Genomic DNA, 26,596 nt, shown 5'->3' with positions numbered 1-26,596 from the left:
TCGCTCGAAAATATGTTAATCCACAGCTACAAAATTCAAAAGCTAATACTTTTATACCTTTTAATATAATTTTTATTTGTACATGTTTATTATATATCATTTATATCTCTTGCTATTACGTCAATGACCATTAATTAACTCACCATATTTGTGTTCGAAAAATAAATAATATTAACAATTATTCGACTGCGGGACTTCTCGTTGAAATTTTTTGCAAAACGCGGTTAAATAAACATAACGTTATTTACAGCGTCCGTATCCGAAAAAAGTGATGTTTGTCGATTCCCTCATGCGTAACTATATGCAATCGTTACAACACGTCGTTGGTCACGGTAATTGGCTCCGCTTGCCGAAATAATAATTTTGCCATTCGATGTATCGCATTCACAGCATCGCGTCGATACGACGCTGCAATAATACATTTTAACGCAGCTGCAGGGGATCCCGTACGTTTCAGAATCAATTGCGAACCCGAAAATTATGGCACGATTTTATTTATTTTTTCCTCTTCCTCTCTTTCTGTTATTTCATGCTGATAGAAAGTACAGAGAGAAAGAGAAAGAGAGAAGAGACCCTTTAATATATCTCTCTCTCTCAAAGAATAATGACGATTATCGAGTCGTCAGAACGGACAGCGCTGATTTTCAAAGACCGTGATGTTCTGATATTGCGGTCTTTTCTCAAAAAGACGAACTTTGTGACGAGGACCGGAGAGACGGCGAAATGAGAGTAGAAAGGGAGCCACCGCTGCGTAAAATAGCGCATTAAGTTCCGGGCTGAGTGCGTTCTCCTCGCAACAACGCGACCATTTTTCAGTGATAACACCGTGAGGGCCGTCCTGGCGATAAAACGTGGCGAACAATCCGTGATACCACTGCGGACAAATGGGGCAGATGCCATCCGGACCCGCCCAGATAGCGAAGGCCCCATCGCGAACGACGTAAAGACTTGTTCTTCTTTTTTACCGTTTATTATTGTCTAAAAATCCCTTTTAATTAATAAACTAAAATTTTGGAATGTTATTCAATTGAACAAGTTGTAGACAAAAATGTAAGAAAATATAAAAATATAAGAAAAAATTTATATATTATTTATGTTTTATGTAGAAGTAAATGTATAGAAATCTCTGAAACGTTATGAGATAAACTTCTCTGCGTCTTTCTTTATACATCATAAGCTGTAAGCTGTTCAACTAATATAATTAATATACTATATAAACTTACATTCGATAATTATGTTAGTTTAATATGAATTAAGATACATTTTAATCGTAAATTGAATTAGGAGATTACAATTCATGCAATGAAAAGAGAAAAACAAATATATGAAAAGATTACTAGTGAAAAATTAAACAAGTGGTAAAAAACTATCAAGACAAAATCCGATTTTGATGTTACAAACACACAAAAATAATTTCTTTCTCTTACATTAACTTTAACAATAAAAACTTGAGACAAGATTCGTTAGGTATATATAATTTTCCAACTTTATATAATCAAACAATGAAAAATCACCAAGTATTATACAAATTTCAAATATTGCCTCAAAAATTTCTCTGGCTTTAAACAAAAAAAAGAGGAAACAATCGAATCGAAAACTTTATTATATATTATGATTGTTGATATAGTGAATTTAATAACATGGTAAAAATGAAAAAAAAATTGAATGGGAAGAAAAAAAAATGAAAAGATTTAATTTAATTATATCTTGTGTTACGAAGGGTGGTCAGAGAGAGAGAGAGAGAGAGAGATAAATGGAAAAAATACGCCTCTAGGAAACGGAATTTTTTTGAGTTTTTTAAGACCAGAGAATTTCTCGTCACTCGATCGCGCGATTCTCGCGCGAACTGACCGTCCCGTACCAACAATGCCTCCTGTCTTTTGGTCTTTTTCGGCGGGCACATGAAAATGCATGAGTAGGTAGCCTTGGCCCGTGTGCCTTCGCCTGTGTGTCGGGCACCGTACCGGTTACCCTGGAAACGGTATCGATTTCAACCCTCAGCTATGCAGTAGGAAACCAGCACCACACCATGGGGGTCTCTTCACCCTGAGTTTCGACGAGGCGCACGGAGCCCGTTTCGACAACCCGATTACAAGAGCCCCTCTGTCTCTCTTTTTCTCCCTCCCGCTCTTTCTGCCTCTCACGCGTCCTTCCCCCCTTTCCCACCCGCAATGTTACTTTTTCTCTCTTGTTCTAATCCTTTGAGAGTTTATTCTACGAATAAAAGTAGCAATAAAAGTATTTATCCCTTCCCTCTCTCTTTCTCTTTATCTCTCGATTGTTCGTTCCGAAAGTTATTATTGGAGCATCGCGCAAACTGCATCTGCAAATAGCCTCTTGACTCTCTCATAGTAGATGATGGATTCGCGAATCTTCCTAATTACAACTGCATTATCGCAGCCGAGAGAGTATCGGCTCTATGTGTATATAATTGAGATATTATCGATGGATCATGCGATTACATGCAGTGATAATGATAAGCTGAAGACTTAAAACGGTGAAACAATTTAAATAAATGTCAAGATAATAGCTTTTATCTTAGATGATGTTGAAAAAGTCTAATAATTATATTGCATAAAATCTGACAACCATTATTGCAGGTTGTGTATATTCAATTGTATATACGAATCTAAAAATCTCTTTTTTAGAAAAAAATCTGTCAGTATTAATATAGAAAATTATAAAATATATTATAAAAAAATACAACTATTGTTAAAGAGGATGTTTGCGCGATTTGCACGAATGCATTGTCGAGTACGACAAAGTAAGTGATAACTCAAGACGGATGTAATTCGCGAAATTGAGTTGTTACGGAGAACTTGAATAGTTCAAGAGAGAGAGAAAGAAGAACTGCGACGACGCGACGCAGTCGAAGGGGGATGACAATGCTAACTAAATGCATAGAATATTTTAACACCGAGTGCTTCGAGCTTAGTGAAAAAATCTTTTGCACAATAAATTACTGACAAATTGTCGACTGACTATTTTATTCAAGATAATATCATTTCATGTCTTTTCAACATTGTATTTCCCAACAAGCAAGCTTGAATTTTTCAAGCTCATCACACAAAGTGGAAGAATAATTCAACGATATAGCAACGTGAATTATACATTAAAAATCATTATGTGTTATAATAATATTTTAAAGCCTATTGTTTTACATTAAGTTAATGTTTACGAGATATTGTAAACTTACAAAATGTCTGATTATATAATCTTTATATAATATTAATAATACCGCTTTATATAACATTAATAATATCACTCTCTATAAAAGTTTTAAAAAATCAAGAATAATTATGCCATTCGTGATGTATAAATATTAGTTATTAGATATACCGGATCTATTATTATTCAAATAAACAATACTGACGTGTTATTGCATTGACTAGAATGCTGTCGATGATTCTCACTCGCTCTTTTCTTCTTCAACCTCGTACAAGCCACAAACTTTGTTGGACGGTACAGCTTTATCTGAAACAACGTTATATTACATTTGAACGCATTGTTGCAAAAATGGCACGATGAGAGTGTTTCCATTTCTTTTATTCGTTCTATTTATAATCGACTGATAATTGTGATTGTATGTTATATGTATAATTTATTATACTATTATTCATTGTGTGCATCGTTATTATAATTAAACAATTAATAATAATAATAAATAAACAATTTAACAATTTAACAATTTCTTCTCTTTTATTAAAATATTATTATTTTAACAGAATTTTTTAAATTTGACTCAAGACGCTGTCAAGTGAGATAAAGGGCTTATTTATTTAACATTCGATGGGATGCAATTTCATCGATCTCCTTTCGCTTCACCGACAAGATGTAACGGCGTCTCTGCTCATCTAATATTTAGGCGCGCCACGATTTATGCGAAAGCGACATAGTTGCTACAAAAATATTCCTTTCTCTGTGAAATCATTTTTGTTAATCTTTCTTTGATTTTCGATAATATCGCGTCATAAATAAAGAAATTGAAATAAAAAATAACTTTAAAAAGTTTAATATCTTGAAATCAATTCCTAATATTGAACATTCGAAATTCATACGTTCACAAAGAAAGAGATTATTTTTTAAAATCTTTTTTATTTTACTTATTTTATTAAAAATTCTTATCATTGAATTCTCTACGTCAATCACATAATTGTCAAGGAACTTTTTCAATTTGTTGCTCTGCGTCGCTTCACATCTTATCCAATCATATCCCATCGTTTCGTGCCGGAAAAAGTTACACTGTTTCCGCAAATTTGTGCGGAATTCGAGAGTTTTCACTTTTCACTCGTAAAAAGTTACGTGATCGAGCGCTCCGCCTGCACGATCGACGCTATTTTCTCACCGATTCAGCGTTCATTTCACGGAGTGTATCTAAGATGTATCTACATCGTAATATCCCAAAGACAGCTATTAGCTTATCAGCTGATTAGCTGATAGTAGTAAAGCAACTCCAAAAATAAAATGCAAATCCCAACGGAATCTGTGCAACCGAGCTTCTGCGAGAGAACCATTTTGATAACGCCTCATAGATAGTGCAACAGTCCTCCCATCCTCTCTTCTGTTGGTGCATTAATTATTTCCGACTATTATCGAGAGCGTTGTACTAACAGAATTTATAATACCACGAGAATCTAGGTGCTCAAAATTTTAAATGAAACATATTCCAAAAAAATTTATGATGCACGTTTAAATAAAAAGAGGAAAGAGGCTGAATTAACAAATTTAGCTTTTATATTAATATACCACCAAATTTTTTTTACATGAATTTTATATTAATAATTATGGTAATAAAATATAAATATTAGTAAGACGTAAAGAAGAAGATTCTTTCTATATAAAAAAAAAAACTTACCAATCATCTTGGGGTAAGGAAGATTCAGATTATTCATAATGTTGACGAACTCCTCGAGCGATTTGGATAGTCTGGGATTGAAAGCCTTCTCCTCGGCTACGGTGGTGACGGTTCTGCCGTTGTAATCGTGCGCCGGATACAGTCGATAATATTCCGGCAAACTCAATATCTTCTCGTGAACAGATTTGTACAGGATCTTAGCGGATCCGCCCTGCGCGCAGATGGTGAAGCATTTCGAACGGATGGCAATTACAATATGTCAGAAGACTACTTGTGAAACTGTACACGATGATGATCGGAAGTGAAATGTATATGATCAAACATAATCAATAAATAAATTAAAATAATATGTACGTGGTGTTTTAAATTAATTTAATCGAAATTAAGATGTTTCTGGACCGTTGACCTCGATAAATTTGAAACGAATCATTTTCATATACTTATAAAATTAGAACTGACAGAGACTAAATTAATCTCGATTTCTACACACAGAAAAATGTATACTGTATTCAAGTAAATATTATTTATTTTAAGTATATCATAAGTATATTTGTATATTCGCAAATATATCATAAGTTCACCACAAGCATTAAATTTAATTGAATATATTCTGAATTTTAGTAAGTGCAGTATTTTAATCAAGAATATTAAATTAAAACAAAAATTTGGTTTGCTTACTACATAGAGCTACGTAAAGTAATTATGATTTTTTTTTTTTATACAACTTTACAATATTCTTGAAGAGAAAATAAATTCTTTTTTTGAGTACATGATAATGAGATTTTCTAACACTTGTGATGAGTATATTTTAAAACTATTATCAAGAATATATTCTTTGTTGAAGAAAACTATTACTTAAAAAAAGAAAAATAAACCGAGTAATCGCTTTTCTTGGCAGTAGAATGATATTTTTCTCTGTGTATTAAGTCACTGTCAAGCAATGAAACGAAATGACTCTAATTTGAAATATGTCATATTGGGCGAAAATAATTTCCCTCGCTTCTCCTATGTTAAAAGATCGTTTAATCGAGCTTCAAGGAGAAGGCACGTTTATAAAATGCACGACCGGCATGCGGTCGAACACGATGACGGACGGCTATTCATCACACGCGAGTTGCGGAAAAGAAGTCTTTCATATTCCGGTTGATATATCGACGTTTACTTGTGCTACATGCGGGAGAGAAAATGTTATTGCGCGCGGCCATCGACGTTTCAACGAGAATTCAGGATGCTGCCGCGACGTCCGTGTCTGTTCCAGGTCGGCATCGATCGTCGATTAGTTATGACGTACAAAATAAACGCCATTTATCGACATCCGACAATTATATCGGCGACAAATCGCGAACGATATTTCCGGTTAAAAAAGAAAGCGTTCGTTTTGATTAAGCGACAATGATTTGTTGAAAGAGATGCAGTAGTAACTTGTCGATAGGAATTAATGCGTAAACTAATAAATTCATGAGTGCAGATTTGGAAAAAAGCTTTACGAGTCACGTACAATCTATCGTTTATACAGTTTGTCAAAAATTATCACATTTTTTCATATATCAATTCTTTTGACAAATTTCATAGTTAATTTCTTTGAAATATTTTGAGAAAGAGAAAGAAAAATTGCACATTTTTTCCAATTTTTTAAATTACAATATTAAAATTCATTAAAAATAAATAAAATCTTAACAAGCCTTAAATCAAGCAAAAAAGAAATATTTAGTTAAAATAAAATTTGTAAATAAAAAGTAGAATCATATTATTTTTATTTTTGTCGAAAAAAAAGATTTGCTTCTAAATTAATTAAAGAATGCGAAAAATTGCGATAATTTCAGCATACTCTGCATTTGTCACATCTTAGTTAAAGTGTCGCTGATTAAAAGTTGCAAGCAGAATAAGAACATGCATATAATATTAACATGCAAGAGATTGCATATTCTCTGCAGGAAAGGGTGAATTTCAACTTTACGGGGAAACTTTAGAGCTATTTTCATCGCACGTTTAACGCTAACATAGCCACCAAACTGCAAGTTTCATTTGCTGATTATTTTCTATTTATGATTAGATTTCGCGACAAACCACTGTGAAATGAAATTGGTACTTAAAGTAATGATAGATTAAAAAACATTTTAGGAAAATATATAAAAATCTGTTTTATACACAGAATATAATATAAAAATTTAGATTCTTCTTTTGTTTTTTGCTTTTTTATGATCGTAGAAGAATACTATAATAATGTAACTGTATTTTTTACATCAAATATTATCGTAAATTTTTCAAAAACAGAAATATGATTTACACGCGGTTTAAAGGTGGATATTCATGCTATGGAACGTGCGATAATTCCATGTGTTCGCAAAGATACGCGACTTTTCTGGCGGATTTTTCGGTCAGGCTTACCTGAAAATCAGTTCTGCCACATCCTCGTATCAAGAGTGCATCACCCGTAAACGCGATTGCCTGCTCATCGCAAACGTACGTGACGCAACCTGCACAAGTATCATATGGAATATTTACGATATCGTGCTTCACTTCACACGACCACCATCCGGCAAGCATCGCGTCGTTTTTTGAACGGAATATCTATCTTTTCGCGGCGATTCGCTTCGTAATCGGTCGGCACGATAAATTGAGTTCTCGTTCGTCAGCTCGTTCATCCTATTTGCGATATTGCGTTGGCAAAAAAAAAAAGAAAAGAAGGGAATTGCGAACAGATATATTACACTCGTTTGAAAAATGTTGAATGAGATGAATAGCTACCCTATAACATAGAAATTATGATTTGTACCTAGAGAATTGAGGTAAAATGAGATATGATTGCATAAATGAGTTTCCAATGATAAAATTACGTACAATAGCCATTTCTTTAATAGATTTAACTAAAGATTAAATTAATATTCGTCATTGCGATAATTTTATAATAAATATAATGTAATATCTATTTTATGGTAAAAGATTGTTTGTGATTCGTTTTGTTTTTTTTAATGACACAATTCCAAAATAATAAACGTTCCGATATTTTAATCAAAAATAATAATATAAAAAATTACTCAGCGATTTTAAATTTATAAATTGTTGAAAAGGTTTTTGAAACATTCTGCGTGTATCGGAATTATTTACGTTCTTCATATAAATATTTAGTTTACCAAATATTTGTTGATTTTCTTTTCTCGTACATTAAATGCGTACAATAAATGCGGCCCATTTATATTGCAAAAGAAATTGAAATATCTAAGAATTTAGTGTATAAAAATTCACATCGTATGAGCTTTACTTTTTTAGTGTAGGGGATGAAGCTGGTATATTTAACTTATAGATGTTTAATGTATACCATTCGTGTGCTCAGCACGAAAAATTGAGTCTATCGAGCAGATACGATATCGAGATAGCTTAGGCGCCTTTAGGATTTCCTTTGGACAAACGATTGAGTCAGTCACGACGAGTAGCAAATCTGGCACGATCAATAAGAACCCTCTTTTTTTTGGCCCATTCCATCGTGTAAGTTCCGATAGCATAGCAATATACACATGTATAAATATAAAAGTACCCCAAAATTACCGAAAATGTTAAAAATCAAACTTCAAAAAAAGGCTATTTGTTGCCAAAAAATGAATTTATTAACCAATTAGAGATAAATTCAAAAACAGTTTCGCAAGTTTGTCTTAAAATCGAAATAATATAAATATAATAAAAAATTATTTTTTATTTCACAATAAGTTTGGTGAATTTCAAGTATAATTCAATTTAACAATTTCAAGAATAATTACTTTAAACTATTAAATTTTTAGATTAATTACGAGACGCTTAAGTTGAATATATTAAAACAATTACCGGGAGTAAAATAATATTCTATTAATTTTTTGTTAAAGAGAAATGAACTTTAAGTTAATCAGGAAATATATAATTTCCGATAGGAGCAGTAAGTTCTAGGACATCCGGTGAATAAGATCATCTCGGCTTGAGCGAGAATACTTTCTTAATTATAAGAAAAGATATTAAAGTAGCTACGAATATGCAAGTTAAAAAGCTACAAAAATATTGCATCTATAATATTTTCCGAATAAAGAAGAACTCTCTCTCTCTCTCTCTCTCTCTCTCTCTCTCTCTCTCTCTCTCTCTCTCTCTCAAGTTAATCTAGGAATACTATATTTTATATACAACACATATGTGAAATTCAGAATGCGACGTAATACATTTTGTTCTGAACATGAAAAGATTATGAAAAAAAGAGATAAGCATATGAAGGACAGATTAGACATAATTAAAGCACTGAGATCAAATTTTAATCTTGAAAAAAATATGTTAAATGTCTGAAAAGTCTGGAAAAATTGTATTTTTATGTCGTTAGTATATATATGCTTTCACATAAAAATAAGATAAAAGAATAATATAATAAAATATTAAAATTACAATAATAATATAAATTTTTACATAAATATTTAATATCAGCTTTTTACAACTCGAATTAAAATCGTAATCATAAATATTTTTCATATTTCTGTCCTCTTTTCTTTGCGTTTGTATTAAATATCCTTATTTCATGTTAGAAATTATTGAATTTACGTCATATTTTTAAATGCTTAAGTTTTTAACTTCATCTTCTGTATTCGAGAAAGACGCGCATTATATCCTTGATCTTTTCAATCCACGTATAAAATAGCGCCGCCTCTCACCATTTTCACAAGAAAGTATTTCACCACTTTTCTCGGCATCTCAATTAATAAAATAATAGACCAGATGAACGCGATTGATCGCGCAAGAAATGCAACCCGATAGAATTATGAATTTATCTGTAACTTATCTGTTGTAATTTCGAGATGTTTGCGTCACTCGAAAATTATATTCTGTATTATCACGCGAATGTATTAAGAATTGATTAAACTAGATTATTAAATAAATTACGAAGTCGTAAAATATGAAATATGTATAATGTGAAAAGTACACGAAATATAATATATACAGTATCAAAATATATAATATAAAATACATGTACAGTGAATCATTGAAAGGAAAAGATTAAAAAATAATAGATATTTTTAATAAATATAGAGCTTCTTTTTAAGCATTAAGCTAGAGCTCAAAAACACCTATTGTTTAAAAGATATATCAAAGAATATGAAGTAATTTTAAAAAATGGAAAAGATAAAAAAGAGAAACAGAGAAAAAAAATACATATTCATTTTTCATTTAGACTCGACGAGACAACAACGTATATCATGTATGTTTATCGTAACGCGAAATAGCTCACAGAACATGTCGAGAAAATGCTGAAAATCCACATATGTATCAAATATGATACACTATGCACTTAGCCCTTTATAGAGCAGCGCTGTTTTACCACACCATGTAGCTGACACATAGGCGATGGTAAAATGCTAAATGGGCAATAGTATATTTTACTACCCAAAAATAAATAAATAAAAAACAGAAACTACTATCGCAATCTTTCTGACAAGAAACATCGCACGTTATATTATATATTTCTTCGATAATATAATAGTAATTATCGTTTTTGCAAGTTATTTTCGATATATACATATCTTCCATCTAGATTAATAAGTTGCAAAATAAAACTGTATACAAGATGTCCTGCGAAATACTTAAAATATCACTTGTACTTAAGATATTAAATAAACAGCTAGAAGCATTATAACCATTAAAAAATATAATAAAGATAAATATGATAAAAATTATCGATTCTTGTAAACTTAGATTGCAATCAAATTTTCACATTATGTTATTTTAGTAAATATCTAAATATATATTTAGTATATATTTATTCTAAAATTGTCAATGTTATAAGATCGCCGGATATCCTGTATAAGTTTTTAAAATCTATATATGGTAAATTAGTTGATTTAAAAAGGAGAATCTCACCTTCGGTGTGACCTGGGGTGGGCAGCACTTTCAATTGATATCTGCCGAATTCGACATGATCGTATGGCTCCAGGAGTACGTCCGCCTCGGCACCGCTTCTGCGTGATATCATGGATCTGCAATCAGGCAACAGCGACTTCAGTCGACCCGACCCGGTGATATGATCTGCGTGCACGTGCGTGTTGACTGTAACAGCGAGAAAGATTGCCGTGGAGCAAAAATGCTAGTCATTGTTACCGGTAAATGCATAATCGATAAGCATTGCCGAGCTCGCCCGAGATCATGCCGCTGTATCATGCTTCCGTAATGCTCTACGGAACATCCCAGAACCGACGAACATGCTTTTCAATAAGAAAAATAGCTCATGATATGCTAGCTCAACACACATATACACACACGTATATATACGACGACATAGAAAATTATATAACATAGAAAATAAAAAAAAAACATATATACCTTGATATAAATGTAAATTTATTAATTCAATTAATTAATTAATTATAAAATTAATTTTTAGATATTTAATATCGACCTTGTTTAAAAGCTTATGATGCTCTGATATTGATCAAAAATTCTAAACTCATGTCGAAAGAACTTCGGAATATTTTATTCTTTTAAATATCTATACAAACGTGTAAATAGAGAATAATTATATTATGTTAAATCTATTTAATAAATTAGTTATTCTGCTCTTTCCACAGTTGAATTACGAATAATTCGCATAGTTTTACGAAAGTTGAATGGTATTAATAGTGTATGCATTATTGGAAAACAGAGAGAGATGCTTTATGGAAATGTTCGTTTGTTCGGAACAGAATTGGCATATGCAGAGCTTCGCATAAACAAGTGCATATGTTCCACTTGGCCAAAGAGATTCCTCGCAAAAACTACTTCGCGGTTTGATAACACAATAAGTAATGCTAATTCTATTTACCCTGATATACGATACTGTATTCTGTTCCTTTTTATCGAATCGAAAGTTCTTGCCATTGAGGATACAAATTTCGACTGAAAAGGATTAATATCTTTCGCGAAACAAAAACGTTGATTATTGATTTTTCGGAGAAAGAGAAAGAAAGAGAGAGAAAAAGAGAGAGGGAATCTGTATAATTAATAATAATTAAAAATTAATGTTAAATAAAGAAAAAAACATTGTGTACATCTTTAAATAAAAGTCATAATACATGCTTAAATTTTAATATTGTGCTTTAATAGTATATATTTATAATACATATTTTCATATATATATTCTCAAAGTTAAAATAATGATAAAAAATTATAATTAATATAATATAAAATAAAATATAATTATAAAAAAAATTTTTACAATAATAGCTATCAATCTATCCTTGATTCTTATAACGTTTTGATAAAATTTATTTATGTACCTTTTTTCATTGTTATTTTTAATAATAAATATTTCTATAATTATACGATTTCAAAGAGGCATGTTGCATTAGACAAACACAAAGTATTTTGAGAAAGAGTTAAGAATTAAACTTCATTAATTTCCATACAGATTCGCCCTCATGCGCGATAAGCACGATTGATCAATGAAATAATACATTTATCACGCGATATTTTCGAATATTATGAAGCAAAATCGGATCGTAATCTAAAGTCGAAGTTCTTTATCGATATTGGTAAAGTTCAACGATATACCTGGACACACTCTCAACCGGGTTTATGGTCCACGGCCCCGTGTTAACCCCCGGAACAATAGCAAAACTATGCGCGACCGTCCTTAGGCAGCATGGTGGGATTGCATGCCAATTCATTATGAAGTTCGGCAAATATTGGTCGGTTAGTAGGATAGTTTGCAATATAATTCTGCGCTCGGCTCGTAAATCACATTACGTGGCATCGTGTAATTGCCGACAAGTACATTTCCGACGAACGAGTAACGATAATAAGATAATATATTTTGTTGTCGTATAAAGTAAAGTATATAATTAATTAATTATCGATTAAAGCATTTTATGGAGAACGTCAATAAATTTTAAAATGTTATATTTGTAATATTGGAATATAATCGATTTCGCATAATTAATGTTAAATACCTCCTAATTATTATTACAAGTATCGCGTGTATAAAAGAGTATAATTTTTATAACTATCTCATTTTTATAGATTATTATAATCTAGTCGATACTATTAAACAACTTGTTCAAATTTCAAAGTTGTGTCAAATTCAATGAGACCTAAAAATACAGGAAATTGGAAAAGCATAGGAAATTGAAAAAGTTCTAAAAACAGATATAATATTATAAAAATAAAAAGAGAGACAGTTGTCAATACATATCAGTTTAGTATTTTGCGAGTTATAAACGTTGCAAAAATAAATGCAATATGCAAAACTTAATACATCTGACATTTAAATGTCTTTAAAATTGCATATATATATAAGCTTAGGAAAAAACTGGTATCTTATCGCGATAATAATGGCGCGCTTCAGTAATTAATTTCCTCAAATAAAAATGATATAATTCAATTTTCGAGAGAAAGTACGTATAAGAATATTAGAAATATATTACTTTAATATATTTCAATTAAGTATGTTTCTCTAAAATTACATTTGCAAAGATGACTGACGCAAAATCAATATATCTACTTTAACAGTTTCTATATTCGGTACAAATTAAATTTCAAAAATTAAAAAATTGCTACTATAAATTGATATGTTATTTTAACGTGTATTTTGAAACATTCAAAGTTTTTTTCAAAATATATAAATATACTTCGTGCATGGATAATCTAATTAAAAAACATATAATCTTGATTAAATAATATTGAATGAAAACTATGAATGTGAATGAATTTGAAAAATAATGTGATTTTTCGACGTGTTTCTCTCATATCGATTTTCCCAAAGAGCAATATTTATTTGCGAGATAATAATATGTTAGATAACAACTTACGGGCGTATTTTAATGTTAATCCCAGTTCTTCGATGAGATTTTTATCACGTTCAACCCATTCGATGACTGGATCGATTAAAACTGCTTCCTTATCGTTGATATCGGCTAGCAAATATGTATATGTGCTCGATATTGGATCGAAAAGCTGGAAATTTAAAAAATTATTTATTATTGTTTAGCATTATAATGCGGATGTGCAACGAAATTACATTGTAAATAATAAGTTGTCGTTTATAATATATCACTTTTCTGATTTTATCGTCATAATTGTATTATTATAAATAAAATTAAAAATAACTAATAATAAATAATACGTAGAAAAAATAAAATTAAATATATATATATATATATATATATATATATATATATATATATATAAATAATTAATCAATACAATAATGTATTAATTAATTCAAAAAACAAATGCAAAAAAATAAAATGAGATAATACTAATCTCTTATCTCTTATCATATGTTATATAAAATATAGAGTTAATAAGATAATAAAAATACAAAGAAGATAAAAAAATTTCTGAGTAATACTTTTCAATTATATTTACTAGTATGTTTTCTATATTTCTAAACACATTAAATAAAAGTTGATCAAAATAATAATAATTTAATAATAACGAGCGTTTTTTCACATTTACAATGTTTAGCAAAATATATTTTAGATCTTATTATATATATTTTGTTTTTTCTGACTCTTAATTCTCTATATAACATGTGCGTACATAATAATTAAAGATATAACTTTTCGAAAATGTGCGGTTGCCCGAAACCATTATCACAAAATATAAAATATTTTTTTTATCTTGTCCAATATTAATGTGCCATGTTCACTAATCCTGTTAATAGCAAATGTTTTCTGAAATAATTCAAATGTATAATATTTCTCTTTTTTTATTGAAATATTTCATTTACATTCCCGTACACCATTCTAGGTAAAAATAAAACTCGCTTTACACATAAATCCGTATAAACAACGAAAACGTAATATAATATTATTTTTGTCACAAAATTATTTCTTTGTTAAATCAATATACATTTGTAGACATTTAGTCGAAACAAGTATTAATTTTATTCGACAATTTCCAAATAAATAGCATTATACGTTATAACTTATTACCTTATGTTACATTTTGTTAAAATATATATAACTTTGTTGTGCTGTAAATTAAAACAGTAAATATCAAAATAATAGTAACTGTTTTACTTTTCATATCTCAAGATGAATCCGATACCAATTATCTTTTGGTCGATAAATCAAATTTTCGTTCAAGCTATTTTCAAATATTTGCTATAATTAAATGGAAAAAATTGTATCAACGTATCCATTAAAAAATTAACCAATACAGATATGTATAACAAAAACAATACAGATTTAAAATCATCGTCAAATCATCATCAAAATCATATATAAAATCAACGTTGAAAAATGAATATAACTTCATCTAATTGACCAAAATAAATTTGTTTGTTGTATGTACAAATATTTCAGAAACATGTATAATTAATGATGTCTCTCAATATTTTCGTTAGGAGACTATTTATTTCAAATTTGCATCCATGTGTAAAAAAACTCGTTTTTGAAATATTTAATTAACCTAAAATATCATACGTAAATTTTACATTAAAATCATAATAAATGTTTTAATTTAATATTCAGTATGTTCTGCTTAATTTGAAAAAATGCATACATATACACATTTACCTACAATTCTTTCTTTTCCCTCTTTATCTTGTTCGAAATTCTGTACTGTTTTGTTTTACATAGAACATAAAACTATCTGTTTTGTTTATACAGCTATAAAGAACAGAAATTAGATATGATCTTTTTAGTTGCATTTTTTTCATAGAATATCTCTTCTCTTTTTCGAAATATTGAATTTACATAAATTTTATTTGAAATACAGTAAATATGTAAGAGAAAATACAACTAAAAGAAATATTTATATTTGTACTTTATATCTGTTCATCTCGCTCTCTTATGATATTGTTCAAATATTTTATTTTCTCCTTCTATTTCAATATCTTGAGTATACAAAGATGTGAAAAATATTATTATGTATTATGTATTAAAATATTCTATATAATTATATATCGATTTATACTTTTTAAACTATTTCGATATAATAATTTGAAAATATGTAAAATTAAGCAAAAAAATAGTTATAATAACTTTGGAGTCAGGCGGAAAGATTTTGATTTTTAATTTGGCAATTTTTTCCACAATCTTTAGCATATATTACACAAAATGTAAAAAAATGTAACCAGTCCCCCATTAAGTGTTTTCCATCTATAAGATATATACGTATCGATACAATTCTGTATTCCTATAGAATATATCTATCCACTATCTGTTGAGCGAACCACGATGAACTTAGTTATCGATTAACTTAGAATAGAACATAGAATGATGAATAAAATTATGATAAAAATAGTGCTGTCGATAATTCCTCTCATTAATTAACGATCAAATTAATCAAAATTTGATCCAAGTGACACTAAAGTCGATTTGGCTAAATTGAAAATCGGAAATAAGTTGGCGTTGGAAATTCAAATTGTTTAATGAATAGCTCAAATGATTTCTCCTTAATTGCCATCAGAATCAACGATTGCTCTCGTTCGATATTAAAATTAATATTTTTTTTAAGACTTTATTTATAAAAAAAATGTAAAATTTAATTTTTATTGGGAAATATATTTCTAATAGTTCTCTCTCCCTCTCCTCCCCCTCTCTCTCTCTTAATTGCTCATAGTTTCATCATTAATGATTTATTAAGTTTAATGATTTAATTTAATGATTTATTGCGTTTTTAAATGAAAATTAATAAATTAATCATTATTATAAGTGATGATATCATCACCTACCGGCCATCTATTGGAACTTGCATGGTTCAGTCAACGGTGGGAATATTCAAACATAATATTAAAAAAACAATAGAATCTCTATTGTTTATGACTTTATATCAAAGAGTTTGACTAACATTTTCTATTGTTTTTTTTTTTTGGCAGAATAATTGGTCTTCGTTTGCTCTATTAATTTACATTACGTTTGTATATTCCCGCCATTGACTGCTCTGTTATTCTAACAGCGACCGATAGGTGACGTCATCGCTTATAAAATGATTAATTTATTAATTTTTAATTTGAACAATTCACTAAATCTTACTAAAGTAATAATTGAACAATTATAGCAGCAATCGTTTTATGTCAGACATAGTTGCAGAGAGAAAATATGTTTCTCAATAAAAATGATAAATTTAACATTTCATATAAATATTGCAAGAAAATATGAATCGTAAAAGGGAAGCAATTGTTGATTTTGATTGAGCAATTTAGGAGCAATCGCTGGAGCAATTGTTCGTTAAAAAATTCCAGCGCCAACTTATTTCCGGTAAGCGGAAAGCGTTTATTGTCGCCGGATTGCGAGTGCCAGGTACCGTCCGTAAGATGACAGATACAGCTGACACACATGCGTAGATCGCGCGAATTACCTGGCGAAACAGAAAATCCCTTGAGAAGGGCACCCGCTCCATCAGAACGTCGGCCATGGTGTGATTCGTGCGCGTTCCAATTCTCGGCGCGACTATCGACGAAGTCAACACTCGACGGAGGTTACGAATCATTCTTTAAACAAACGTCGTTACGTGTCGCCGCGCACTGATTCGTCTCGCGAATCCCACGATAGATCTGAACATGACCGATGACGATGACAACTCATTCGCGTATCGTATCTGTTGAGCAACACTATGCAATATGTACAGAAGATAAAGATATTTTCTACAAAAGGCTGCGTAACCTCTTTTTTAAAGCACAGCTGTTTGTCGCGTCACAATGCATTAATGACTGATTGTCGAATTAAAAATTCATTTATAAACGAACTTTGCTGGGAATGACGTAGCTGTCATTGAACAATACGCTAGTCGTCAGTCGTGTCATTTTGGGATAAAGGTTGCCCATCTTGAGAGATTGAATAATCCTAGCCATTCTGCGAGGTTATGCTCTTTCCGGTTAACGTCCTCTTACGAAGGTGTGTTGTAGTGACAGTTTTCTGCCAAATTAAACTGTTTTTAGTTAACGAAACAGAAAATTAACATAGAAATGTGTGCAATCGGTTTAATGACTTGTCGGACTTTTACCGGTCGAAATGTCAAACCTAGAATGTTTGGAGCATCGCTTAAATTCATTCATTTATGTTACACCTGTCATTTTACATTGATTATTTTATTTTTTATAAATCAAATTTTCTTTCCACAGATGCCATCTGTAACTTTAAAAGACGTGGATCAGCAAAAATTTGTAAAGGCCTTTGCAGCCTTTCTCAAAAAGTGAGTAACAAATATAGCTCGAACCTAATCTAAACAACATTACACATCTTATGTTTAAAATATACTAATATCATTATTAATATCATTTATTATATATATATATATTCCTTGAAATATATAGTTTAAAAATATACAGTTAAAAGTTCTCGTTCAATACTACTCATGATAATACATAAATATAATTTACATATAATTTACTGTTTAAAAATATTTTCTAATTCTATGTCATATTTTGTTATAGGACTGGCAAAATGCGTGTGCCAGAATGGGTGGACATTGTGAAAACAGCCAAATTCAAGGAACTAGCTCCCTATGATCCCGATTGGTATTATATCAGATGCGCAGCCCTGGTGCGTCACATTTATATTCGTAGTCCTATTGGAGTCGGTGCTGTTACAAAGATCTTTGGTGGACGCAAACGCAACGGTACTCATCCCAGCCACTTTTGTCGATCAGCGGGTAGTGTTGCGCGCAAGGCCCTTCAAAGCTTAGAGCAGTTAAAGTTAATTGAAAAGGCACCTCTTGGCGGACGTAAATTAACTAGTCAAGGACGCAGGGATTTGGATCGAATAGCTGCACAGGTTAAAGCTAAAAGCAAAAAACAGCTTAAGCTTCAAGACACTGTACTTTAATATATAATTTCATGTTTCTATAATAAAATTTTTATAAAAAAACACATGTATAAACCTTTGAAAACTCTGCTTTTTGAGTTCTATTTAACAGTATAATATAATTTTATTGTTATAATCAAATTTATATTTTTATTATCAGATTTTTTATTGAATCAAATGAATTACTGTAATCTTGTTTATTTCCACTAATTTGATGTATGTATACACTTGAAAATAATTTTATCTAAATTATGTAAAAAACCTAATAATTTTATCTAAATTATGTAAAAAACTTTTATTGCAAAAATGTCTGTGAAAGATCTAATTATTGACTGGCTTGAAAATATCTAAAAATATTTTCATATAAATGTATTTTTTAATATATTTTATATATATATAATATTTATATATATTAACATATATAAATCTAATATTAATAATATATAATATATTAATTTCATTTCTTTCTTACGACCACATCAAATATATATATATATATTTTTTTTTGTAACACAGTGGATCTCATTTCGTCCTTGTTGGTTGCCAAATGTAAACAAGGCTGAAATGATTGATTGTGTTATACTGTTTTCTGTGTTGTTTATTGAAAAACGCCTTTTATATATATATATATATATATTTTATTTTTTTTTTCAACAAAATATAGAGGACACGTATAACTCAGTAAATCATTTCATCCTTGTTTACATTCGACAACCAACAAGGACAAAATGACTCACTGTGTTAACTGTGTCCTCTGTTCTGCCGAAAAACACGTATATATACATATATATCGCCGCTATAAATATTAATTCGATATCTCGAATTTAGTCTCGGCGCGCCATCAATCACGTCGCGCGGCGATCCCCACTCTAGGTACGCTTTGTTTCATGACGTACGAAGCCTGGTCGCGCGCGCGTCGACAGCGCCGCCTCAGTGGAACTTCGGCCGCAGTCGCGAGCGTTTCGGCGGTACTCGGCACCGACCGAATCAGTGGCTGATGCGCGATTTCAAGCGAGATTGGCATACGAAGGAGCATCTCGCGGACGCAGCTGCGTACGCGCCCGCGCGCGAGTGTCTTGTCGTGCGTGTGTGCACAAGTGTAATACGTGCGTGCGTCGGTCGAACCGCTCGCGGTGATATGCATAATATGCGCGCATGGACGTATGCGTGGTGACCCGTGCTCTTCGCCGAGAGCGAGCTGTCGTTGCCGCTGCCACTGTTATGTATCCTCCTCGCGACGGCTGGTAAGCTCGCCGCGACCATGTCGCGAAAATAATCGCGCCGGTCTCGCGAGTGTGTGTCTCCCTCTCTCTCTCTCTCCGTGCGCGAAATACGGAGAGGTGGCGGCCGCCGGATACGCTGCTCGAGCCTGCCGTCTGTCTCGCTTCCTCGGTCTCTCGTCATTCATTTTCCTCTCGGTTTTTCCCTCCTTCTCCCTCGGGCTCGCTTTTCCCCGTCTCTCTCGCTCCTTGTCACCGGGACGACGCGTCACGGGAAACAGCGCGCGGATAAGAGAGACGAAAGGAGGGCTGACCAGGGTGTCTCGCGGTTATTTATGGTGAGAGACAACGGGTGAAGTGAACGGTGTAAAGTGCGCGCGATCGCCGACAACGACACGACACGACGAAGGCGAAGGCGAGGGGGAGAAGGGATCCGCCGAAGGGACAGCCTCGGTTGCAGCTGGGCGCTTGAGGGCGGCTGAGCGGGGTGGGGTGGGGTGGAACGGCGGGAGACGGAACAACTGACGGAAAACAAGAAAGAGAGAGAAGATGCCGGGCCTAATCGCCGTGAGCGAGTTCGTCGAGGAGACGAGGGAGGACTATAACTCGCCCACCACGTCCACTTTCGTCTCGCGAATGCCACAGTGTAGGCAGACCATCACGTCCCTCGAGGAGGTGAGTAGCAAACACCGTCGTATTGTGCGACGTTCTCATAAATATTAATTTAAATTACCTGCGAGCCTTAACTCTGTAGCTCTCCCACCGCGGGTTACCTCGATTCCTATCTTTACAAAGTGACGGAGAGTAAATTATCACCAGTGTTAATTAATAATTATGAGAATGTCGGTATAATATATAGTCTCGTTTTTTATCCTGTCATACTTGTCATATTTTAATCTGCGAATCACATTTTTCTCGGGAGAGAACTGTCATCGACTTTTCTCCTTTCTCTCTCCATCTTTGTTCGTCCTTCGTATCGAGTCCTTTTCTCCTCTCTCTCTCTCTCTCTCTCTCTCCTTCTCGGTGTCAACGTTGATCGTACCGGATCGCGCGCGTGTTTTCCTATGCGTGGGCGTGTGTACGCACTACTATCGCACAGTGATTATGCGCCGGGAATACATCGCGAACGTCCTCGGTCAATCCTGCGGATGCCGATAATTGTGACAACTCGACTACGTGTGGCATCAGGATATGATTGGACACTTTTCGTAACACTTTTGCGGTAACTTGTTTCTACGTAAAAATAAAAATCGGAAAAATCATAATAGTACGTAAAACATTAATATTTTAATAATGATTTGTATTTATGTGTGCGACAAAAATACTATTAATACTCTACTAATATTTTCTGCAATATTTTGTTATAGTTGGAATCGATTTTATAAGAATACTAATTATACAATTTACGTAGATATAATAAATATAAGAATTATTTTTCATTTTTTATTCGCAGTTAATTTTGTTCTCTGTATTTCGATATGTTTAATGTGAAAAATTCCTCAGGGGAAATAGTATGACAAATTTTATTATCTTTCGTTATCGTTAATGCTTTAAAAATGAAGCTGATGCTAATACCGAGGCATTTAAGCTGCGAAGTAGTCGATGATGATGCTATTATTAACGTCGCACGTGCTTTGAAATCCGATTTCCTTACCGAGAAACTAGCTGCGTTATCGGCTTGTATTCACCGTTCGATGGTTTATTTCTCTTAGAAATAAGTATTAGCAACGCAATATAAATATTTCTAACAAACATGTCCGATATGTCATCACTTTAGACATGATAAAATGTTGAAGGAGATAAAAACTAAACTGATTTCTAAAGTTCCAAGAAGAACAGACTTAACGTAAAAAATTACAATATCCATAGAAATATTGGATATCACATTTTTTAAAGTCGTTAACATCTGTATGACTGTCATTTCGCCAGCTGCCGGTATGATTATCGCTTCGCGTCGACGTTCTTAATTTGCGGATGCGTGAATGACTATGATACTGTATCTCTGTCATATAGAATCCAACTAATAGTCCACGCGTAAAATCCCATGCTAAAATATAGCTAGCGTATAATAAAAATGGAGCAAATATTATATTGAGCTCAATAAATCTCTTTTTTTTTCGTATAACAAAAAATGCGACAATGGAATTTATTTAAATTGAGATATTTTAACGAAATATTTTTAATTTGATAGAAAAAAACCGCTGAAAAATAAATGTATGTCAATCAAAAATTCTCCCCTTCAAAAAGACTTTATATAAAAATATAAATTATTCTATTGTTTAAATTTATATACTTGTTGAATTGTTATAAATTTACATGTTGAAAATACATTTTTATTTTTAAAAATTGAAAATGGCAACATTATCCAAGGCAAAATAAAGATGACCTTTAATAAAAAAAATATAAAGATAAATATATAAAGATAAAGATAAAGATAAAAAAATATAATAGATAAAGATTCACTTTAGATAAAAGTTAGAAATAAAATTTATCATACACAGTACATGAGAAAAAAATTCTCACCCTACATCATTAATTCTATAATTATTCTTATTGAACGTGTTGCTCTAGATGCTTTTATAAAATATGTGTAGTATTTTATCATTTCACATGACTGATTCATTTGCAGTGATGGAATGTTAGTTTAATAGCCAGCAATATGATATCTTGCCATTCAAAATGAAAGGAAGGAATACGTAATCGAAATAACTATTCAAAAAATGCTTTATTTCCTAATATGTCAATTAATTTCGTGTTAACCAATGAAAATGATAATAATAGTAATGATATAATAATAATAACAATAAAATGATGAATGTGTGTGTGTGTGTGTGTGTGTATGTGTATGTATTTCAAAGAATATTAGAGAGAGAGAGAGAGAGAAATGAAGGCAAATGAAGTTCTTTATAAGATGACATTTCGCATAATTACTGGAACATCGAGCGCTCGCAGACTTTATACGTAACCCACAAAACTAGCAATCAAAAGTAACGGCTTCTTTTTATTACTCATGCCACTACTCAGCGTTTTAAAAATTCCGGTTTATTCTTACATCTCTCAATTTTTCTCTCTCCCTCTTTCCTCAAATACCTAATGAACAATACGTGACCTCATATATTTAATGAATAAGATAAATTTCGAGATAAAATAGCAGACATAATTCTTTTTGAAACAAATAATTTGTACCACTTTTAGACATATCGATCCAATCAATAAATTCAAGGACGATTTTGCGGGCTAATTTTTGCGGGACTTTCACAGAGTTATACATGTATAATAAGCTCATAAAAAAATTAATTTTCGATTGAGAAACAGTTATAATTGTTTTTCCAAAAGTATTACTTAACAGGAATTGGAATTAAACTATTCTGATTTTGATATTACTTCCAGAAATTATAATTTAAATTTCACTTATTTATTTAATTCGGGCATAAAATTTAAATTAAATTTTTTTAGAAAATATAAAAAATACAGAAAACTGAAAAGAGATATAGTTTTAATAATTAAAATATACAAAGATACAAGAATCTTAAAGATTAAATATTGAATTGGAAGAAATCTGATTCAACATTGTCCTATCAATCATACATTTTATGGATATGCAGCAATTTTAATAGTATCCATTTAATAATATCTCCCTTTTGACATATACTTATTTCAAACGTAAATCTATGACCAAATGCTGGAAATCACGTGTAATATTATTACGCAATGTTGAGATAAAAAATTTTCCGACCAACAACATAGAAGCTCTGCCTTAGTTCTGCTTGAAAAAGTATGTTCAATATTCACTTTGGCGTGTCGGAATTTCCGGGTCACTCGTCCTCTTTTCCTGTAGGAAGGAGAAAGAGAAGAGATGCACAACGTTCACATCTCTTTAACGATCCAAAGAATTTTCGCGAGGAGAAAATTCCACTAGAAGCAAGTTCGTAGATTCGGTCTCCTTTTCGTCATCCTTCTTGTTCTTCTTTTCTTCACCGAGGATTCTTTCCTTATCATGATGACAATTATAACGCGGTAAAACATTTCTCTTACAGTTATGGATGTGTTAACAGACAGTGACGAGTATAATCGCGGTGAGATTAATTTTTTGACGACATTCTTACATGTTTAATACGTGCTAAATTCAAATTTTGCTTTATCATTATTTTTTAAATACGTATACGCGTGAATTTGATTCTTAGGGCGTACATATTTTAATTTTCAATCATTAATGTTGTTTCAGTTTTTAATATTCAATAATATTCAACTCTCTCAGTATTCAGTTTTTAAATTTTGACATTTATCTTTTGGTCAACTTTCAATTTTTTAATGTCTCAAATTTTAACTTACACTATACATTATCATTACGCATGAATAATACAATTAACAGTAAAAATTGTAAACAAGTAATATATGATACTCTGCAAGTTGCAAGTTGCAAGTTAATTTAACAGTTAAATCATACATACCTTATTCTTATAAGCAACTTATTTGACATATAATAGTGTAAATAATTAAATTTCGAAATTATTCAAAGATAAGTGGATTTATGTTTTACTTAAGTTTTTTTTTTACTCTCTCTCTCTCTCTCTCTCTCTCTCTCTCTCTCTCTTTCTCTCTTTTCCTTTTACTAGTAACGAGAATAGAACGTGATGGGTTCTAAAATAGCGATGCTCGAATTTCGTACGGACCCTGGTGTCATAAGTTCCAAGTGCTAAAACGGGAAAGTGGGTAACTCGAAGACAGTCAGGGTCAAGAGTATGGGAATGCTCTGACTTTTTAAAATTATATTATATTATAAATATAAAATAATATAAAATATTATAAATATAAAATTATATTATAAATAATGAAAGCTCGATATGTGTGTGTAAATATATATTTATCGATGTAGATATATATTTTGTTCAAGCACAAAAAACGTGTCTTGTTACTTTAGTAATCTCGCCATGTAAATTATTTATTTCGACGTAACATATTTTAAAATAATTTTTTTCACATAAGAAAAAGGCATAATATCTGCATTAAAAAGAATAAATCTATGGAAAGCGTAACCTTGTCTGTGTGATCAAAATTTTTTAAGAAATATTTTCCCAAAAACAATTATTAATATATTATCTACACAAAGGACTGACACTTATCTGAATAAAAAATACCATGAAAAAGAATTTTAAATAAGTTAATTATATATGTAAAAATAACACTGCTCTCAACTCAAAATATTTTTAGTAGGGCGCCGTGTAGTTTTAGCGATTTCACAATTTCTTCTCGATAACAGCTACGCGAAAGCAGCAACACTCCTTGCATCGCAAATGAGCGATTCTATTAACGCGGAATGATGTAAGAGTCATTCAGGTACCCGAAGGCGTCGAGGAGACTGGCAGGATCTATTACCTTGCATGCATTTGATTATAAGGCGAGCGTTAACCGCTCGTAAGGACATTTTATGATCTTAAGAGCCATCAGACACTCGGAATTGTAGTTTGGCGAACAATCTAGACTTTAGACCGATGGGTGCGATACAATCAATTTCGGTCAAGCGTGAATAATTCGAGCGGATTAAATGTACGTTTAATTATGAGAAAATCAAATTCTGACTAAAAAAAAATAATAATAAAAATAGAAATTATATTACTATATATATTATCTATTAGACAATGTGCTATTAATAACAAAATAATTTTTTTATAAATCTTATTACTAATAATAATAATAATAATAATAATAATAATAATAATAATAATAATAATGATAATAATAATAATAATAATTACTATTATTACTATATCTTATACTAGACACGTGTAATTGTACGTTTTTAATGACGCAAACTTTTACGAGTAAAGAATTAAAAATAAACAAAACAAAATAATCAATGTCATGAACTCTATAACTGTAAAAGCATAACCGAATAAGCGGTGAGTTAAATGAAATTAATCAATCGAATTGAATTCGGTGAATTGAAATGAATTGGGCGTACATTAGGTTGTGTAGATGAAGGTCAAACTGAGTTAAATAAAAAATTATGACAGATGATTTTAATTGCGCTTATAAATGAGATCAATGGGATCTGACACCAATTATGAAATATCTGCGAAATATTTTCTCGTATATTATTTTATAAAACATATAAAACAAATGCAAGAGCAGTTTTAAAAGTGCTTAGTAAAGATTAAAAATTTTTGTGATATAAAGAAATCAAGTAAATAGTAAGAATGCAAGAAAAAAAATCCAATAAAGATTTCAATAGTTATTGAAACGTGCAGTGCTAATTTAATTATAAAACTTTTCATTTTAATGATTTAGTGAATTAATAAGTGCAGGATTAATACATCAAGGACAAATGTCACGAATCACACTTTAAGGAAAGAATAGTTATTATTCGAACTTTTAGATATGAAGATATTAATTCGGGTCGACTGTCATCCGCGCGATTGGATAGCTTGCTTTCTGCTAAAGATTTCCCGGATGACCCAGTTCATCGTCTAGCTTTCGAACAGGGAATTTTAAGGGCTGTGATATTTTAATACGTTTATCTTTGCATTATAATTAAGAGCAGAATGCGGATTTACGATTTGAAATCGCGAAATAAATTTGTTGAAAAAAATTTTATATCAAACTAAAGTAATTTAACGCTAAAATGAAAATAAATTATTGTACGTAATATTATGATATGTATAATAATTATACAATCATGTTTAATTTTGTTCAATGTACGATGCTGCGAATTTAATTATATATATTAGTAAGAAAATAAGAAAATATATACTTATAAGAAATAAAAAGACAATATATAATTTTTCTTGAGG

At 31.1% G+C, this 26,596-nt stretch overlaps 3 protein-coding genes across 6 annotated transcripts in view; 2 read left to right on the top strand and 1 right to left on the bottom strand.

Annotated features, from left to right (window-relative positions):
* Positions 1-2,959: 2,959 nt before the first annotated feature.
* Positions 2,960-17,577, bottom strand: LOC145960920 (persulfide dioxygenase ETHE1, mitochondrial). Its single transcript, XM_083080648.1, has 6 exons — positions 17,141-17,577; positions 13,642-13,786; positions 10,721-10,906; positions 7,244-7,332; positions 4,856-5,066; positions 2,960-3,474 (listed from the first exon to the last, which is right to left on the bottom strand). The coding sequence occupies exons 1-6, from the start codon at positions 17,270-17,272 to the stop codon at positions 3,410-3,412; spliced, it is 828 nt and encodes a 275-aa protein (XP_082936774.1). The 5' UTR covers positions 17,273-17,577; the 3' UTR covers positions 2,960-3,409.
* Positions 17,108-18,726, top strand: LOC145960921 (small ribosomal subunit protein eS19). Of its 2 annotated transcripts, none has more exons than XM_083080651.1 (3): positions 17,108-17,260; positions 17,904-17,974; positions 18,216-18,726. In XM_083080651.1, exons 2-3 carry the CDS (start codon positions 17,904-17,906, stop codon positions 18,604-18,606), a joined length of 462 nt encoding a protein of 153 aa, XP_082936777.1. In that variant the 5' UTR covers positions 17,108-17,260; the 3' UTR covers positions 18,607-18,726. The 2 variants fall into 2 exon arrangements, with proteins under 2 accessions (XP_082936777.1, XP_082936776.1); XM_083080650.1 differs by lacking the exon at positions 17,108-17,260 and adding an exon at positions 17,284-17,676.
* Positions 18,727-19,510: 784 nt separating this feature from the next.
* Asap (ArfGAP domain of ASAP) overlaps positions 19,511-26,596 on the top strand; it is a 44,637-nt gene continuing 37,551 nt past the window's right edge. For 2 of the 3 annotated variants that reach the window (XM_083080647.1, XM_083080645.1), the window contains exon 1: positions 19,511-20,480. In XM_083080647.1, the coding sequence (XP_082936773.1) occupies positions 20,355-20,480 (126 nt within the window). In that variant the 5' untranslated portion in view covers positions 19,511-20,354. The remainder of the gene's footprint in view (positions 20,481-26,596) is intronic. The other variant, XM_083080646.1, reaches the window with a different exon arrangement.

The sequence above is a fragment of the Camponotus vicinus genome, unplaced genomic scaffold (genome assembly GCF_025532165.1).
Source record: "Camponotus vicinus isolate PSW18456_S1 unplaced genomic scaffold, iyCamVici1.0 SCAF_10, whole genome shotgun sequence".
In the NCBI taxonomy this organism is placed as follows: domain Eukaryota; kingdom Metazoa; phylum Arthropoda; class Insecta; order Hymenoptera; family Formicidae; genus Camponotus; species Camponotus vicinus.
This window is presented reverse-complemented; position numbering and strand designations above follow the sequence as displayed.

Excerpts from the sequence above, each read along its gene's own strand:
- LOC145960920 (XM_083080648.1), bottom strand. The coding sequence starts at position 17,272 with ATGATTCGTAACCTCCGTCGAGTGTTGACTTCGTCGATAGTCGCGCCG. Across the intron at positions 13,787-17,140 it reads GGGATTTTCTGTTTCGCCAG|CTTTTCGATCCAATATCGAG; the intron begins GTAATTCGCGCG and ends TTAAATTTCCAG. Across the intron at positions 5,067-7,243 it reads GTGGCAGAACTGATTTTCAG|GGCGGATCCGCTAAGATCCT; the intron begins GTAAGCCTGACC and ends ATCTGCGCGCAG.
- LOC145960921 (XM_083080651.1), top strand. The coding sequence starts at position 17,904 with ATGCCATCTGTAACTTTAAAAGACGTGGATCAGCAAAAATTTGTAAAG. Across the intron at positions 17,975-18,215 it reads TTTGCAGCCTTTCTCAAAAA|GACTGGCAAAATGCGTGTGC; the intron begins GTGAGTAACAAA and ends ATTTTGTTATAG.